Genomic DNA, 19,583 nt, shown 5'->3' on the forward strand with positions numbered 1-19,583 from the left:
ACGTGTACGGTGGATGAAGTCGATGCACAGCAAGCATCCGCTGTTTTAGCAAACACAATATAATTATTTCCAACCGCAGCTAACGACCCGCAAAACCCTAGACATATAGCAAGGCAGTTTTCTCACGGTCATACCCTCCTCCTCGCTCAGAGTCTCAGTTTAGGTTAAGCGGCATCTGCTTCAACCCTCTCACGCAGATCTCCGCCCAAGATGAAGGTTCTCTTCCCGTAATACGCTGCCGTTTGGTTCAATTTCCACGTTGAGGATTCCATTATCAATCTGTTTTACTGACTCTATGCTTTTTTCTTTTTTTGGCAGTTCAATATCGCGAATCCTACTACGGGATGTCAGAAAAAGCTTGAAATTGACGATGACCAGAAGCTGTAAGCTCAGCCATCTCTCCGTTGGATTTTTCTTTTTGCCGCTGGTCAATAGATATGTTACGGAATATCTCTCTCAAATTGAAATATACTGAACAAGTGATGCTGAATCAATTTGACAAACATGATTTACTTTTGTAACACTAAAATTATTTCTAATGTCCGGAAAGTTTAATCCTTGTATCAAAGTGTTTTTTTTTTTGTTATTTACTTCTCTCTTTTAACCATGTAGCCGTGCATTTTTTGACAAGAGGATATCACAGGAGGTCAGCGGAGATGCTCTTGGAGAGGTATTCACTTTATATTGCATCTGTGTCAAACTCTTTACTAATTCATGCTTGCCTTAACAGTTTTGCTTGCATTATAGGAATTTAAGGGTTATGTATTCAAGATCATGGGAGGTTGTGACAAACAAGGGTTTCCAATGAAACAGGGAGTGTTAACTCCCGGTCGGGTGCGCCTTCTTCTCCATAGAGGTTAGACAACTTAACCCATTTTTTGACTTGTTTCATTGAATTTAGCTAAAACTGGTTCGAGTTTTCTTGAGCTGCTGGGATTGATTGTTTAAATTGGGAAATACATTATGTTAGAGTCTTGCCTTGAGTAAAATGATTGAGGATCATTTAATTTTACTGCGCCAGGAACTCCTTGCTTCCGTGGATATGGAAGGCGCAATGGAGAGCGCAGGAGGAAGTCTGTTCGTGGGTGCATTGTCAGCCCAGACCTTTCTGTCCTGAACTTGGTAATTGTGAAGAAGGGTGAGAACGATCTTCCTGGACTGACTGACACAGAAAAACCAAGAATGAGGGGTCCTAAGAGGGCTTCCAAAATCCGTAAACTCTTCAATCTCTCCAAGGAGGATGACGTTCGAAAGTACGTCAATACCTATCGTCGAACATTCACAACCAAATCTGGTAAGCTGTTTACCAACTGTTCAATTACTTGGTCATTTATAGGCAACTGAATGTATAGATATTCTTGGTATAATAGACGGATCTAGGCAGGATATGGACCTTATTATTCCAACTGATTAGCAAAGCCACTATAGTAAATGCCACTCTGACTTAATACTTTACTGAGATTCTAGAATCATGAGAGCTGTTTTACTGAAGTTTCACAACCTTCTGTTTCTGCACTAACCTTGCTGGCATTTGTATCTTTCAGGCAAGAAGGTTAGTAAAGCTCCTAAGATCCAGAGACTGGTAACTCCTTTGACTTTGCAAAGGAAGCGGTCAAGGATTGCAGAGAAAAAGAAGAGAATTAGCAAGGCGAAAGCAGAGGGTGCGGAGTACCAGAAGCTCCTCGCCGCAAGATTGAAGGAACAGAGGGAACGGCGGAGTGAAAGCTTAGCTAAGAAAAGGTCTAGGCTATCTGCTGCTTCAAGGCCATCTACCGCAGCATAAACTTATTTCTGGTCTTTTAATTATGTTGGCAACAGATGTTCTTTCATTTTGATTTCCATACTTTTTGCAATGGGTTAAGATTCTTGGAAATTAATTGGATTGCCCCCCTGTACTTGATGCTAGGGTGAAATTTACATGGGAAATTTTAGTACTTTTTCTTTCATCTTTCCGTCTCTTCATTTTGTTGATAGCAAAAGAAAAACTATCCATGAGCATAATAAGCTTGAGTTTATTATTTAGCTTTCCGTCATGTATTATTAATAAAATAACATAGTAAAACAATGGGAAAAATACTAAGAAAATCAAGAAAATAATGTACTTCTTCAAATAATATAATAACCGCGGGGTAGTGAAATCCTTGTTGTCACTTATACAGTGTTTGGTTGATTTTTTTTTTATGGATAATTAAAGTTTAGTAATTACGAGAAATGGTAATTATTAAATTATACTATGTTTAGAAAGATTGTATATTTAATATATGGTAATAGAATCTATTTTGTTTAGATTAATAGCATGATATGATAATATATTCAGTCAAATTATTAATATATTCATGTTTTATTGTATATAATATTAAATAAAAATATATTAAAAAAAAACTCATTTAACTTATAAAATTATTTAAACAGTAATTTTTAATAATTTTTTTTTTATTCATGATTATAAACTGAAATTTTTTTTAAACAAATTATCAATTGCATAAATTTAGTATTATCATTTTTATATCATAAATAAACTAAATAAATAAATTTTATTTAAAATAATTTCATTTTTATTAATATTTAAATAATTAAATAATTACGTACATTAAATCAATTTATTTAATTTATAATTAAATTATTTAAATTATAAAATTATTTAAACTGTAATTCTTAATGAATTTTTTAAAACAAATATTCAAAAAATAAATTTATTATGAAGAATAAAAATTTAATTTTTAACAAAAACTCATTTAACTTAATTCTTAAAATATTAGAAAATAAACTTGCCATAAAAAATACAAATTTAATTTTTAACAAAAACTCATTTAATTTGTATTTAAGTCATTTAACTCGTAAAAAATCTAACAAAAATTTATTTAATTTTTAATTATGTAATACTCGGGTCAAAATTTAGTCTAAGATCAATTTTTGTATTAAATAATTAAAAATATTATTTTAATTTAATCTTATTAAATTATTTGAAAAAAATACGTTATGAATATAATTGAAAGCAATTTTGGAGAATATGAGTGAAAATTTGAGTTCAGAATGTGTTTTTAAAAGAAAAATTAAAAATAGAGGATTAAAATACAAAAAAAAAAAAAAATTGGTCACGTGGGACAGTCCAGTCGGCAACCCTGACGAACCAGAGTATGTCGCATGACAAAACATGCTGATGTCGGTGTCACGCGGACGATCCGCGTGCCCAACGATTTGACGGTCCAAATTCAATCCCGCGTGCGTGAACAACTCAGATGCATTCTCTCCTTAGGTGTGATCGGATGGATGAAATCAATCACGAAACGGTCTAGATTCACCCATGCAATCGGCCTAAACAAGCAACGATCGGATGACTCTCTTCGCTCCACATCGATGTGAATGGACAACCCAGATCGACACAGGATGAGTATATAAATATTGCGTCGCAGGAGAACCTTAACCCTAGCCGCTCTGCCCTCGTCGGAGAAGAAGGACTAGCCGTTGGAGAAGGAGAGCGACCCCCAGCCGCTGCTGCTGTCGCATCAGAGCCATCGTCGAGTGTCAGAAAAGATAGAATTCTCTCATACCTATTTAGAATTCGATTCTGAGTCTTTTCGTGGTCATATCAGAGCAAAAGGAACGTTGGGTGAGCATGAAATTGTGGGTAAAGTCCGGCGGAGCAGCCACGGCCGAAACCTTAAAACCCCTCTGATGAGCCTCTTCTCGCTTCCCTTTATAAAAATTTTCGACTATTGTGTTCACCGTCTTTTTCTGTGCAAGTTAACCGAAGAAGAAACTCCAGCCGCAAAAGAAAACCGGCAGAGCCATCGCACCCGGAGACCCCTCCGCCAGTAGGTTCAATTATCTTGTGATTTCTAACTAACCAAGATCCTTCAACGCGTTTTTTCACAGGGATACATGCAAAACTAGCTAAAACTGATTAGGCAAGGTGAACCACCGCTGTGGGCAGTGGAGTCGGCACCAGAACACAGCGGTGCCGCTGTGCCGGAATCCTAAAATGAACCGGAAAAGATTTTCAACACCGATTTTAGATTTTTTGGGTATTTTTAAGTACGTGACGAATATTTTGAATTCTTACAAGATAAATTCAGAAAATTCGGGATCTATTAAGAGACGTAATAGATAGCACAATATTTTGAAATATCGATCCGGGTAAGGATCCTTCACCATATTCTCGATTACGGTAAATTGAGGATCAATAATTGATAATTATGTATTTTATAAAAAATTAAAAAAAATTCTAAAAATATTTTAGGTCACTAGCGGAGCCATAACCAGTTATTTCACATTTTTCTTGATTCCCTATTTATTTTCTTATACTGTCTATATTTGCTTACTATTGTACTGTGTGTAATTATATTGATGGTTTTTATAGTCTTCTCGGTATTTGGTTCTTTTTGCATTATTTATTCGGTATTCTAGTTATTAGTTATTTGACTATGTTAAACTATATCGTTTGTTTAAGTGTTACTTGAATTAATCTGTGAATATGTAATGAAACATTGGTATACTTTAGTAGTTGTTTGAATTATAAGAGTTTAAATAAATGAAAGCTTACTGGGCATCCTAGAAAAAAGTGGACGGACTCGATACATAGGGAACCCTACTTTAGACATTATCTCAATCGGACGAGACTGAGAAATCCCATACTGGAAGGGTTTTGGGAAATACGGTTCACCCTCATACCGGATGACGTATCGAAGCGATGGTATTTTTGGCGTCAATTACCGGACGGGGTATGGAAACAACCAGGTTAATTGTTAATCTTGATACTGAGTCTACGAGTAGAGAGATATCCCTATAGATCCCCAGGAGTCTCATTAAGTAGGTTAAAAAAGAAGGATTGTTGATCCTATGCATGAAATTAAAATGTCATTTGCTTAATTGTCTTCATAAGTTGATTTTGGAAAAAATCATAACGGTAAGTATCGAATAAGAAATTTTAAAATTAAATGTATTTACTTAAAATAAATTCTCTATTAGTTGTTTTCTAATTTTATTAACTTTCGGTTTTCCATATCAATGGTTAGTATAATATTCTTACTGGATTAATGTAACTCATCTTTTCATTAACTATATCAAATTTAGAATACAAAGATCCATATACCGATCAGCAAGAGGGTTGTGAGTAGTTCACATCCTGGACTCCCTTCAATTGCTAATAAAAGTTATCATAGAATACTTATTTATTCGTTTTTCTTTAATTACCGTTTGTCTTTTATAAACCACATAGAAAAGACATTCCCGTAGCCCTATTGGGCAATTCAATTTATTGTGTAAGAAATGTAAACTCTAACGTTATAATTCGCTTCTACATTTAAATTATAAATTCATTTTCTTTAAAGTTTGTAATCTTTACAAAGTAAGTCATTTAACTTATAAAATTATTTAAACTATAATTTTTAATAATTTTTTTTAAAAATATTAAAATATAAATTTATTATGAAAAATATAAATTTAATTTTTAACAAAAATTCATTTAACTTGTATTTAAATCATTTAACTTATAAAAAATCTAACAAAAGCTTATTTAACTTGTAAAATTATTTAAGTTTTTTATACTTAATATAAAAAATTAATTTAAAATTAAAATTTTTTATTTATAATTATAAATTAAAAAAAATCTAACAAATTATCTATTACATAATAATTATTATCATTTCTATTATATAAATAAACTAAATAAATAAATTTTATTGAAAACAGTTTTTAGGTCTGCTGATTTTTAAATAATTAAATAAGTACATAGATTTAATTACCTTACCTATTTCAATAATCTTTTTTTTTCTAATACCTATACAATCAATTTTTTTAAAAAAATTAAAAAATATATATATAATTGCATAAATATAAGAACTTTGAAAATAAAATATCTGTTAAATTACTTCAATTACAAATCCAATATAAACTAAACAGTAAAAATTATTATCATCAAATTACTGTCATTATCATATATTAATTACTCAGCACTAAATTTATGCAAATGGAGCCTAAAATGTTTTATGTTAATTGGATGCAGATTAAAACTTGTTAGGTACATACTTCCCAGCCTGTACAAAATAATAAGTTTGTGGTCTAGCTAGCAAGACTGTTTGTTTTGTGATGTAGTTTGTTTTTGTTGGAGGAAGAACCATTAGCAAGAAGGGTTTGATACAGTAGCCAACTAGGTTAGTTGCTTTGGGGTTAGCTAAACAAAAGCTCTTTTTCTACATTTCGGGAATATTCTACAAGAAAATATAAGTGGATTTGTTTCCGGTTTTGAGGAATGACTAATCAAGGATTGGAGCAAGAATCCTTTTGTCTGATCTGATTTGGTGGTTTCTTTACTGGTTTTTTAGCTTGAGACGCAGTAGGTGAAAATAGGTACAGGGGTTTTAAACCAAGAGAAAATGCCAGAGAACCGGAGGAAACAGCTTGCACTTGCTGTGAGGAGCATCCAGTGGAGCTATGCAATTTTCTGGTCCATTTCTGCTAGGCAACCAGTGTACAAATACTTCCACTTTTTGATCTATTTTGGTATTTTTTTTTTTTTTTTTTAAAATGTAATATTATTTATTTTCTTCTCTTTCATTTTTGAAGAATAAAAGCATTTTGAATCTTTTTCAAGATCTTTCTCAAATTCCATCTGTCTAACAACTGCTTAGTTTGTCTATAATCTACATCACAAGCTGGTTTTAGCAGCAAAATATTATTTTTGCATTTTTGAAAAGTTTCATTTTCTATTGGTGGTTTTCTTCCTCTTTACTTTATTGGGGTTATAGAAGCAACTGGACCTCTGTATCGTACTTGTATAATATGGAACACAGGCTGTTGAAACCGAACTGAAGAAGTAATCTATTAAACTAGCTTTTAGGGCTTTCAAACTGCATTTTGGAAATTTAGGGCTCTTGCATATTTAGCACAAAATAGAGAATGGTTCCAATGGCTAGTACTAATTACATAACTTAGGAGGGATTTTTTATGTTTCATTTTCTCTGCTTTGCAAAAGGACAGTTTATAACTACGACCAATAAGGGAATCCATAAATGACTAGGCGGGGAATTCATTGATTCATATTTCTCTGACCATTTGTTGATTTTCCCTTACTCATATGCATCAAGCAACTTGAGTTATCACTTTTTCTAGACTGGACAAGTATCTCATTGTTATTTTTTCTTTTTGTTTTTTATAAATCATGGTTAAACGGCAGAGAACAGTTTTGCCCCCAAATTTACCCTGTTAAAACCCTCTACCCAAGATGATCAACAATATATGCATGAACTTTTCCCTGATAAAAACCCTCTACCCAAGTGACAACTATCCATATGGGCCAACCTCTATGATGTCTCTCTTGTTCTCTAATTTGAGACCAATTATCAGACCTTGAAGCTAGCCAGACCATAAAGTTAAAATTATTGGCTCGAAGAAAATTAGTAGCCATCTGTTCTATCTCTGTGGTAGCTAACTATGTAAGGCAACTACATATATAGATTTGTAAAGTTGTTCTCCAAGTAATATTACATTGTGTTTGGTTCATTTCCTATTCATTTCTTAGTCAATTCTTTTTGGAAAGTAACCCAAAAGCAACCAAATACAACTTTGGAAGGAACAAAAGAACTTCTACTAACAGTTACTTGGTAAGAAGAAAAAAATAATCTGGAACAGAAACTTGAAAATGACTAGATTTGGGGCAGAGTAAGTTCAAAAGAAACCCAGCAACCATCATTGATCCATCAGACAACATCTGGATCTTTTGCAAACTATATATGCATCCTTATAGCTATTTTCACATCAATAACTGACAACTGAAGAGAAATATGGCAGAGCACAACAACATTGATAGTAAATATCTGGAGAAATACAGAAAGAAAAATGCATTAGCAACAAGTAAATAAGAGTTGTCATCCCACAAAAGATTTTTTTCCTTCAACACCATCACAAGGAGCACACAGCTCGGCACATTACTAAAGAAACCTAAACTGGAGCCACATGACCTGAACCCTAGCCCTTGTAAAGAAAGTAGAGAGGTACAACCATCCGATTCAAAGATGGTTTGTCACGGAATGAAGCTCTTAATTCCACTTAAAACAGTAAATTAAACAGATATATTGCCTGTATTGATCTTCTTTTTTTCCAACTCACCAACAAAAGCAAAGTCAACAATCATACATTATTAAACACATACCTTGATTGATGCTGTGTTTGGTGAAGCAAGTTAACACTAGTGGAAACTCTCCCAACAAGCAGAAGCAGAATATGGAAGCGAAAGAAGCACAAGCAGATGAGAAGAGGAGAAGCAGGCTGCGGTGAAGAAAGAATAATGCTGTGTCGGGTAGAAGAAAAGGGTTTAAGGGCAACATGAGAATTAACAAAAAAAATGTGAGGGTAAAATGGTAAGGTTAATATTCAACCATTAAAAACCACCAAATCAGTGGTTTGAAAAATTTAGAAAAAATGGAAAAATAATCCACCACTACATACCACCAAACCAACCATACCATCAGTTTGGAAGTGATTCAAACAAGACAAACCCGTTGAATTACCATACCGCACATTAATGATCCATGATCCAAACAAAGCATTAGTTGGATAAAATAATTATTCAAACAAGATATGTAGGTTCCATCTTTTGAGCATCTGTAATGATGAAGATTAACATTATTGGTGCTAGTTTAATCCCAGTGAAAGAATTATCAGCACTCTGCCTGAACAAGAAAAAAATGAGAATAATCAGGAGAAGCCTCTGTAGTTATTTAATTCTCCCCAGACTGTCTGCTCGACTTCTTCCCATGAGGCTGCCATCCTGAGTTCCTTCCAACTACTAAAAATAGCTCCTAAGACATTTTCTTCATGCAAAATACAGTAACACCTGCAGTCATGAAATTCATTTAGATAAGGTCTGCCACTAACACGTATTTGGACAAACAAAACAAATACTAAAACGATTAGCATAGACTCAGTGACCATATACACCATCAAAACGAAAGAAAATGATCAAATGTGCCAAAATTCCAAGAGTATGTTCATGTTTGGCAAGGTATCTGCTTCTGCCTTGAACTTCTAGTAAAGGTGAAATTAAGGATTCAAAATAAATACTTCTGAGAAATGACAATAATATTTAAAATTAACATTTATTTTGGATAAAATAATTAAATTAAAATAGATAATTTAAAATATTAAGAGTAATTTTTTTATAAAAAAATAAAATAATTTAAATAATTACAATAATTAAGTTCTTTTATTTTTGTGCATTTTTTATTTCAATTTTTATTATTAATTTTAGAACTTAATTTATTAAACATGCAAGTTTTTTCGGACATTATTCAGCTTTTATCTTAAAATATTTTTATTAAAAACCATTTTCAAACCATTTTCAAAGCACTTTCAATAGCAGCCCTTGGCACAAGTAGTTGGGCAAAAGGCGTCATATGTTAAAAAAAATTGACCATATCTACCCACACTCATAACTCCAAAATCATTCCATACAGATTCAAATTTGCAAGTGACACAGGAAAATTGGAAAGCAGTTGATGTTGATGAAAGAGTTGTATAGTTCTGAAAAGCCGAATCAAGAACCAAAAACAGACCAATTTGCATGACTTCACCTTGGCAACAAAAACTGCAGGTAGTCTATATTTCTTACATTTTATTCCACAAATGACTAGACTTGAACAAATACTCTTATAAATCTGATCACTACAGAAGCAGGAAGAAGTGAATCTAAAGATAATTTACTTACATTGCCCGATATGAAATTCGATCAAGCTCATTGCTACTCTCTACTGTTTTGCCACGCAACATGCCTCTGACCAAAGGAAGTTTATAGCTTTCTAAAAGCTGCTTAAGGAGATGGGAATCACCTCTAAAGATATCCAAGTATATAGGTATCAAGTCATAAATTGGGTCTCCTGGAGAAGATGAATAAAGATTTTAAAATAACTTTTCTAAGGTCTCTTTGAAATTTCTGATACTATTTAATAGACAAACAATGTTACACGAAATGAAGAAAAAGCACATACCTATAGATAAATCACTGAAATCGAGGATATGACTGGGACTCCATGATCCCTTTTTATGAACAGCATAGCCATTTATGGAACCATCACCTATCAAGTTAGATGGTTCCATGTGAACGTTGTCATCCATGATATCTGAATGAATCCAGGACCAAGGTTTATTAACCTTTGTCAGGCAATCAGCATCCTGAAGAGTCAAAACAGAAATACTTAATTATAGATAATAAATGATTGCAGAAGTACCATCACAAGCATGCATTGTGTGTGGCATTCACATGTGTGATGAGTGAGAGAGAGAGAGAGAGAGAATAAACCTCATATAGATCAAGCAAGTTTGCAAAAAAATCATTGGGGATGTATTCATCAACCTTCTCTATCAGTGTGTTTGGGATTGGATCTCCCCTGCAAATTCAATCAAATGCTTTCAGAGATTTAACATTCAATTCTATGATGCTGTTTTGACAAGTAAACAATGCAGATGTGAGAACAAGGTTATCATTGACAAATTACACAAGCATACTGCATACGGCAACATAAACAGAAGCACCTTAAGAGAGGAGGGGAGACCACAAAGAAAAAATACGGTTCCGTTTATCACATGGAAACATTCACATAAAACATCCACCTTTCCACGGAGCATGAAAACCCATGTCACATTCATGTCTACTGTTCATGTCCCAAAACCAGCCACAAGCTGGTCTCAAAACTCAAGACAGTCACGAAGTGTGAAACGGAACACAGGAGCCCCACAAACCAAATGGGAGCAAACAATGATTTTGGGCTGCCGAAGTTGTGGTCAGCATCCTAATCACCTAAAAATTGACAATTACTTAAAAAGCACAAAGATGTACCACATATTCAAGCGGCTCTTGACATCCTTCTTTCTCCTGCCAAGAACTCTCACAAAGATTTCCCACTCTGCTGGAACGTTTGGCTTATGAGGGACATCCTCCAGACAATCACTAACTAGAGGCAAATTCACTTTGTGAACACCATCTAAGAAATTCAAATTGTTGAGAGGTGGACATGGCAATAAATGAAGGTTGTGCAGCTGCTCTCCCAAAAAGGAAGCCAAGTTAAGAGCATCTTCCAATGACAATGTATCTCTTCTGCAAAAGGAAAGACAATTAGATGCTAAGGTAATAAAACCAGAAATCTTATTTATGGTTGACCTCTCTTTAACCATATTTTCAGTAAAACAAGAAACTACCAAGTTAAGACAACTTACAGCTGCGCAAATATCTTCCCTTTGCATCGTTTCGTTATAATATACGGGCATATCCTTGAGTTAGCTGAACTGGCTGATTCACTTGTTGATATTCTACATCTTCTATACTCAAAGAGTTTCTTGCTCCATACATTGAAGGGGAACTCACTGTCTACCCATGCATCAGAAACCAAATTGCACTTAGCAATTACACAAGGCAGTCCTTTTCCATCCCAAGGCACAATGTGGTATGATTCATTTTCAAAGAAAATAATCCCACTTGCCAAAACATCAGGAATATGATTTTTCAGAGGGGAGCTGACCTCACAAAGAAGTTCATAAAACTCAAGCTGTAAACACGCAAAATAAAATTAAAATATGTAAAAAAAAATTATATATACCTTTAAGGTATATATAAAATTTTCAGGAGTCGAAAAAAGAAATCCAAATGTACCTCAGCGCCTAAACCATAAAGTGCAGTTTCCAGGCCTCCCTCCACAAAAATTTTGACTGCACAATCGGCCAAGAGATACACCTATTAAAAAAAACTAGATTACTCAGAAAAAACTACAACAAACTTCACTTTTCCAAGGTAAACTAATTAATTGATTAATATTGTCTTTAACAAGTTGAATTTGAATCTTTTCATCATAAAAAGGAATTATCAGACTTTCTAGCCAAAGCTTTTATATTAGACTTTAGGAGCCACTCGGATTTAACTTTCTTTTTGGGTTACAGGCTCTCAGAAAGCAGGTTTTATCAGTTGGGAAGGAATTTTATGGTAAAATATTTGGTTAAATTAGCTTATTTTAGGAATGACTTTCTGACTTATAAACTAAATGCTTATAAACTTAAAGGATGTATCATACATTAATGCCTAAGCTTTCAGCAGCACCAAATCAACTGACAACTAAAGTACACGCCACAGAAGAGCTAGCTCCATTTAAAGGTTAAATCCAAGCGTTTCCCTTTTTGTCTAGATGATAGTATGATCCTGATGTACCTGTTCCTTGATAAGGAATATCCCCGAAGCAAGGAGCTTCCACACTTTTCTTTGTCTAGGAGTTAGAACCGGCATCAAGCCAGTTCTGTCTGCCGACAGTCTGCGCTATGACCAGACTTATTTTCAAGCTATTCTATGTTATTGAGCCAAGTTCAAGATCATAAATACTGAATTTCAAAGCACGAAGAAGTGTTTTATGTTAAAGCTATCCCAGTCATATGTTTTTGTATATACATATTAGTTATATATGTCCATTTTTAAAATAACAAATAAAAAATAATTCATTTTGATTCGAGCTTATTTTCAGTTTATTCGAGCCCCAAAATCAAGCTTGAAATAAAACATTTGTAATCAGGCTCGATAGGACTGACTATTTATCAAGCCTGAGTCAAACTGAGCCCATATCAATTAATATGTCATTTGAACCAACCCCGAATCCTACAACAACTAATTGTATTTAACTGAATTAAGTTCAAATACTGAGGAATTCGCCTTGCTCAGCTTGTGTCCATCCCCAAAGACTGGGAGACAACAAAATATCAAGTGTAATAAGTCCTATATATAAATTAAAACTCACTTACTGTGAAGAGATCATGGGTCTTGAGAAGTCTGTATCCACCAAAACTTCCAAGTGCAGAATTTAAGTCCATGTATAGGCAACAAATGGACTATTTGATCACTAAAAACACTATTTGTCTTAAAAAAAACATAAATGGCTGCTTTTATGGGGACAAAAAGCACTAAATCTAGGAACTAATACTAATAGGCCTACATTTCACTACTTGCTAAGTCACCAAAAGAAGGCTCAATAAGAACTACCAGCTCTAAAAGCTTAAGTTCCACTTGGTATAGGAACTCAATCCTGCTCAATCACATTTTCCTCAGTGGAACTAAAGGGAAAAGGGAAACAACCAATTACTAAAATCTGAAGTGTGGATCAATAAAAAGGGTGAAAACCAGTTTGCACTTAGATTTGTGGCCGAGCATGTCCTTTAAATACAAACAATTTCTCATCATTCCCTCATTTAAAAATGTGTTAGACTGTCCTTGAAGCAGTTTTTTACATTGATTTCCTTCATTCACTTGGCCATAGAACTCCAATGACAAGAGATTATTTTATTTACTTGTAGTTACATAGCAATCAGACCACAAGAAATAAATAAGACCAACTAAAAAGTGGACAACTCTGAAGAAAAAGAACTGTAATATTTAAACCGACATAATGAAAATGATTAACTTACAGGATTGCTACCAGTACCGACAGGAAGCCTCTCATCATCACAAGGAAAAGGCAAATTGTGGAAGGCACAAATTTTTGTAAGGCATTCCAACCATTTGTCAGCATGTAGTGCAAGACAAGCTCCCTAAGAAATGCCAATAAGAGGAACAAATCAAAAAGATAACATAAGAACATGTCAAGATCTAGCAAAGCAAACCACAATAACTTAGCAATATAAGAGAGAGGACAATCATAGACTTTTCTCAAATCATGTCCCAGATAGACTTTCCTGGATAAACTTTTACCAAATTAACCCCGAATAGAGGGTGCATTATTGGACTTCTTAAAGCCTTTAAAATCTGATTGTTTTGCATGATGTAAACAATTATATAATTAGAACCTCTTGGTTAGGAGCATTTAATTCACTCTCTACCAGGGTGATCAATCTGGCAACACTTATGCCAGATTGCACATGGCCATTGAAACAGACGCCTAGGCCTTTCTTACATTTTAGCTACCAAGATAATCTGAGTGCAGGAGAAAAGAAAAAAGACAAGATAAAAAGAAGAGCAAGCATTTCCTGCTTTATGTGCTTAATAAAGTCCGCTCATTTCCAATCATCTAAGGGAAAAGAAACATTTCTTTCTAGTAGATTGGATTGCCAGAACCTGATAATGAAAATGAAAAAGTAAACAAGCAAATGATACCTTCCATATTAGTTCCCTCATTGCTGGTTTAGCAATCCAAAGCTTAGATAACCATTGCCTCATCTCTCGTTGCCCAATGCAGTTCCCTGAGCTCCACGGGGAACTGTAATGATCCCTTTCTCTGTCCAGAAATGTGGATAAGAAATCAATATCATATGAAAACCCATGTTTCCACAGATCATAACTCTTAGAAGAAACCCTGTCTGTTCCTTCATGATTTTGGTTCTCTCCAGTTTCGTGAATTCTGACCCTCTTCTCTTTCCTTGTTAGATCTGGGTAACTCAAACTATTTTTATCGGACAATGTATCCCTTTCAATATCCTCTAGACTATCTCCATCAAGAGCAAGCAATCCTGCCCGAACAACCCCTTTATGACGATAACCAGGAGCCATATCCAAGCATACAAATTCAAAATTCTTTGGATTTACAAAATTTTGTGTAACAGCAATAGTTGTTTCCAGATTAAGGACACAGTGCCACCATCCACTTGGAACAAAAATAGTCTCTCCAGGTAGTTGTGTACGCTCGATTGGCTTGTCTTCATCAGGAAGAAGCGGGTAAAAGTCTAGCCACCACTGCACGTGAGAAAGATGGACTCCATAAAGCTTAATAATTTCCTGCATCTAAGACATGAAACACCGAGTAATAAGACATCTAAGATCTACCTGAAGTGATGATGGAGTCTCAACATGGACATCACCATCTTCATCGTTTACATTTACCGTAACGCCTAGCGGCACTCTCCCAGGAGGATACAATGCCCACCTATGAAAAGTTAACATGCTATCACTCTGTTTATGATAATGGAGCAATATAAAAATATGAAGCATATATAAATGAGTCGGTAATCAGTATGATCCACACATTTCAGCCACCTCCGGATTGAAGTATTATCCACAAATTTCAACTTACCACTAAAATAATATGTCAACTTACCATACATGAGCCCAAATTTACCATTCATGTGCCAGACTACTTAATTTTCCACACAGTTTGTCAATATAAAGTTTTGCCAGCTATTTGTCAGAAATTTTTCATATTATTGATTATTCCTTCTTGATGGTATCTCAGACCTTGACATCTCAACCAGCCAACTGTCTGATGCTACACAAATAATATGTATCTTTAAACATGATATGTGCATGCCACAAACAAAACTTGAAGATATGTTCAGTTGCTTTTACAGAAAAAGGAAGTTAAAAACTCAGAGAATTTGATCAAACACAACTGAAGAGGATGGGCACCTTTTCATAAAATCAGCATGCTTTTGATGGTGCTGATTGCTGAATCTTTTTAAAATTTTCATTTTTTTTTTGGGAAAAGCCCAAGGTTTACTGAGGAACCTGTTCTTAGAGATATAAGTATTGCAGAATGAAAAAATCCTAGGATAGAAGAGTTTAATTATGATATTCTATGTTGTCCTATACCATCTCCACCTTAGTCTTCCTCCGCTCTTGTTTGTTTCTCTCATCCGCCCTTTTCCTCTATCTTTCTCCAATGAAGTCAATTGTCTTACATCACAAATTCTCTAAAGAAAAGGACCACATAGATTGAGTTGTTCTTGGAAAGTGTTTCTTTTAGACGGAGTAGAGGATAAGACCCAAATTTGAATTATCAACTCTATAATAACAACATTAAGCCATTTGAGTTAGATGCTCTATATGATATTATAAAGTGTTATTTAACAACATATACAATTTTTTGTACCAAGAGGAGAGAGAGAGAGAGAGAGAGAGAGAGAGAAAGAGTGAGTGAGCATGATTCCATCAATAGTCTAGAGCCAACAAAACGATAAAATGTTATTTTCAAGGAACATACCTTTTACGGCCACATAGAAGAGTATTCCAGGCACTAGTAAGTGCAGGATCAACATGCCATGAGGCACCAGATCTCTCTGGTCCAATAATAAGCCATCTGAATGGTGGCCGATTATCTCTGTCCAAGACATCAAACAAGTCTTCTTGAAACAGAAGAGGTACACTGTAATCTTTCAACAAGTCTGGTGCCACTTCTCCAAACTACATAAATACTTTCAACATTAATTTACTGGAGAAGATATGCAGGTATTGGGAGGAGAATATCTCCATTTCAACTTTGTCAACCAACTCATTTATAAATGTACAAATTATGTCTCCACCATGAAGAAATATTTTAAAAAGTTATTCTTAAATGAAATGGCATGACTAGAATATAAGAATTCATATAGTTCGAGTTTAGAAATTGAAATATTACTTCTTTTGCTAACTAGAAATTGAAATATTATTTAATGCAATAAATAATGTCTCCTTAATGAACTATCACTTCTCTATAATAAAGAAAGTAAAAGGAAATACAGCATTTTGGATTAACAAATAAATAGTACCCTGTCACCACAAACACGTAATACAATTAATATACCTTGTCATCAAAAACATAGAGAGGATCCTCATCATGCTGAATATTCATGTAACTGACATAATCCTTGAATTTCATTTTCATTTTTCCAGGACTCCTCTGAGATATTTTAAATGCTATATCACCATATTTTGTCACTAACTGGTCAATTGTCCACGTATTCCTTGCAGACCAAGTATCAGCTAGTCCAGTGAGCAAAACCTGGTACATTGTTTGACAGTATATCCCACCAATAAGCACATCAAAGAGGCATAAGAGTTACAAAGACCTTAAAGCATCCACGAAACACCATCGTAATTTACAAGAATCTTAAGAATTGGATCCACTTTTTAATTTGGTTGCTTGGCAAGATAATAAGAAAACACGGACTAAAAGAGGGTTGCTTTGGTAATACTTAAGAATATCAATGCGTAATTCAAGTTGTAATCAGAGTGAAAGACAAGGCCATAGATGTTATGGCAAGAATTTGATCACTTGTGGCTAGTAGAAGCAACAAGAAGAATAGAGAAGTTGTTGTGCTTGCGCTGGAATGTGGCAAGGGTTAAGGCTAGTAACTTATTTTACAGCTGGCATGGTAGTTCTCTGCACTTTAGCTGTTAAGATTGTGAGATAAGTCACAATGAACGGTCATAATTGTCATGCAACAGCACCAAACTGTTAATAATGTGGAAGAAAGTGCAGTTACATTGGCAAAGAGGAAAGGCTAACAACTGAGGGAAGAAACACATTCAAAAAGAAGCACAAAAGTTAACTAAACACAAAGGAAGGTCATTAAAGTAACTTACGAACTGAAATTCATGCAAATGTAAAGAAGCAAAATATACCCCAGCTAGAGAGAGAGCCTCAAATGTAGTATAAATAAAGAACAAGTAGATTGAGCTCAGAGAAAAAGGAAGCATATACAAATAGTTATTTCGAAGGGAATGGAAATATCATTTCCAACTTCAAATTTTGATTTCAAAAATGGATAATTTAGACCATACTGGTTTTTTCCCATCATAGTTCAGAGAAAAATCCTCCAAAGATATTTCTTTCTTCTCCACATTTCCGTCATCAAATGAAAACGTATCTAGTGTGGTATGACACCTGTAAAATCTTCTGTACAAGAATAGAGAATTGAATCCTGCAGAAAAGCCGAACAGATTACTTGAATAAACTAAAATATGCCGTTATAATTGTATTAGTTAAAGTTAGAATTAAGATATTATAGATCACAAGATAAACCTTGGAAAATTACAGGTTATTGAATAAAAAGGATCAGATTTGGCATTAGAGTTGTTACCATCAAAACACAGAGATTTTCTGAAAGGTTCTTCATATTCACCGAGCAAATGCTCCCTGCAAACCCCCAGGGAAAAGCTAATCAGTGAAAGGCAAATTATCTAGCTTCAGTTAAATGTGAAAAAAGGATGAAGTCTGCAAAGTTCTATTTTATGAACTTCAGGAACATACAAATGCAGCATTGTTTTCTTCCAGGATCCTTTGTATTGAAAAGAGCCATTTACTCTTTTAAGGGATATGCCCATCCAAAGAGGCTCTTCATTGCATAGTATGTACATCACACTGCATATTAGAAGGGAAAATTAGAGACCTTAAAAGGACTTGAACGAAGGAGTACCCCAGGTGGGGGGAAGCTGAACTGCTCTTAAAATTGAAATGTAAAAGATTATCTCTAATGAACAAATCATGGATCCCAATCTTATAGTGTAAAACATATACGCATGGTCCCATTATCGAGGAGACCTTTTCATTTTAGTCACTGAAAATCAGGCTTCATCATTTTCCCAAGGTTTAGCACGGAACCAATAGCAAATAACAATTCTTAGTGTCTATCCAATAAGAAACACAAAACAAATTACCTGCAGCTAAAGTAAACTATGCAGCAATCAGTAAATTTCAGCTCAGAAAAAATTCTAACACCAAAAGTTTGAGCAAGTCATTACGAATCTCCTTTTGCTTTCTTCTCTTTTTCATTTACCTTTCTTTTACAATCAACTACTGTCTCATAGACTCATACTCTTACTACATGGCAAGTATTGCGATAATTATCGAGTGGATGTCGTCACTTTCATGATCAATTTAATAAAACAAAATACCCCCGTTCCATTATAAATAGACCGTCTTTGGTTTCGTTATCAAGTAATCGACGTTTCCTATCGTATTTCTCGCATTTTCGCCAGAAATACACAACGAAGAATGGACATATTAAGGTGGATTCTTGTGAATGAAGAAAAGGCAGAAAAAACGTCAACAACCCAAATTTTTTACATTGAATAAAGATGAAACCCAAATAATTTACGAAAAACAAGGAAGGTTTGCCTATGTCCTGAAAATAATTAAGAGATAACTAGAACCTGCTAACACAAGCGAGACGAGCAAGATCACGAGGACTGAGAAATTCAAGAATAGCGCACAGAATTTCATCCGGGAGGGCTTTGAGGTCGCCAAGAGCGTCTGCTCTGCGGTCTCTAATCCCTAACCCCGGAGACTTATCAGAATTATCCATCGCCGCGCGTGAAACTTTGAGCTCCTCTCTCCACGTCACGCGACACTGGCTTTGGTCTTTGAAGTATTTGCTTGGAAAGCAATGGCAAGCCGGTAGGCTGCAGAATGCGCAAATGTTCTTGAGTCTTTTGACGGAGCGCGGATTTTGTCTGTTGCCGTGTTTCTTTCACCGCGTGCGCGGCATTACCACGCCACCTTATTCCTCGTCGTTTTAGAATCCACACGTCCGTGAAATATAACGGCACGTTGTTTTCTTTTTAAAGACAAGAACGGCAGCGCGTTTGTGTTTTTTTTTTTTTCCTTGGCTACATTTTTCTCACCCATAAAAATATTTGAAAATTTCAAAATTTTATTATGCATTTTCAGAAGTTATAACTACTGCGAACGTACGGATAATTTACTTCATCATCATTCTCTCCTTCAAAACTTGTTGAAATAAAAACATAAAATACATTTAATTTTTATTAAAAAAAATTATAAATCAAATCATTCACTGCTTTAATAATTTGTCTTATAAATTTATCAAATACAAAATTAAAAAATTTAAAAGATTTTTCTCTTAATTTT

The 19,583-nt window shown here is 34.4% G+C and overlaps 2 protein-coding genes across 2 annotated transcripts; one reads left to right on the top strand and one right to left on the bottom strand.

The window, feature by feature from the left end:
- The first annotated feature begins 75 nt into the window (after window positions 1–75).
- LOC110816678 (small ribosomal subunit protein eS6-like) lies at window positions 76–1,946 on the top strand. The gene is made up of 6 exons (XM_022044968.2): window positions 76–216; window positions 319–383; window positions 613–670; window positions 748–856; window positions 1,022–1,294; window positions 1,545–1,946. The coding sequence occupies exons 1-6, from the start codon at window positions 211–213 to the stop codon at window positions 1,781–1,783; spliced, it is 750 nt and encodes a 249-aa protein (XP_021900660.1). The 5' UTR covers window positions 76–210; the 3' UTR covers window positions 1,784–1,946.
- Window positions 1,947–8,479: 6,533 nt separating this feature from the next.
- On the bottom strand, window positions 8,480–19,252 carry LOC110816775 (putative glycosyltransferase). The gene is made up of 16 exons (XM_022045092.2): window positions 18,866–19,252; window positions 17,964–18,074; window positions 17,794–17,849; window positions 17,495–17,634; window positions 16,515–16,712; window positions 15,936–16,135; window positions 14,783–14,882; window positions 14,117–14,692; window positions 13,432–13,554; window positions 11,642–11,722; window positions 11,209–11,537; window positions 10,832–11,089; window positions 10,295–10,382; window positions 9,984–10,167; window positions 9,704–9,872; window positions 8,480–8,833 (listed from the first exon to the last, which is right to left on the bottom strand). Exons 1-16 carry the CDS (start codon window positions 19,015–19,017, stop codon window positions 8,695–8,697), a joined length of 2,904 nt encoding a protein of 967 aa, XP_021900784.2. The 5' UTR covers window positions 19,018–19,252; the 3' UTR covers window positions 8,480–8,694.
- Window positions 19,253–19,583: the final 331 nt, after the last annotated feature.

This window comes from Carica papaya, chromosome 1, assembly GCF_054855325.1.
Source record: "Carica papaya isolate Zhongbai chromosome 1, ASM5485532v1, whole genome shotgun sequence".
NCBI classification, from domain to species: domain Eukaryota; kingdom Viridiplantae; phylum Streptophyta; class Magnoliopsida; order Brassicales; family Caricaceae; genus Carica; species Carica papaya.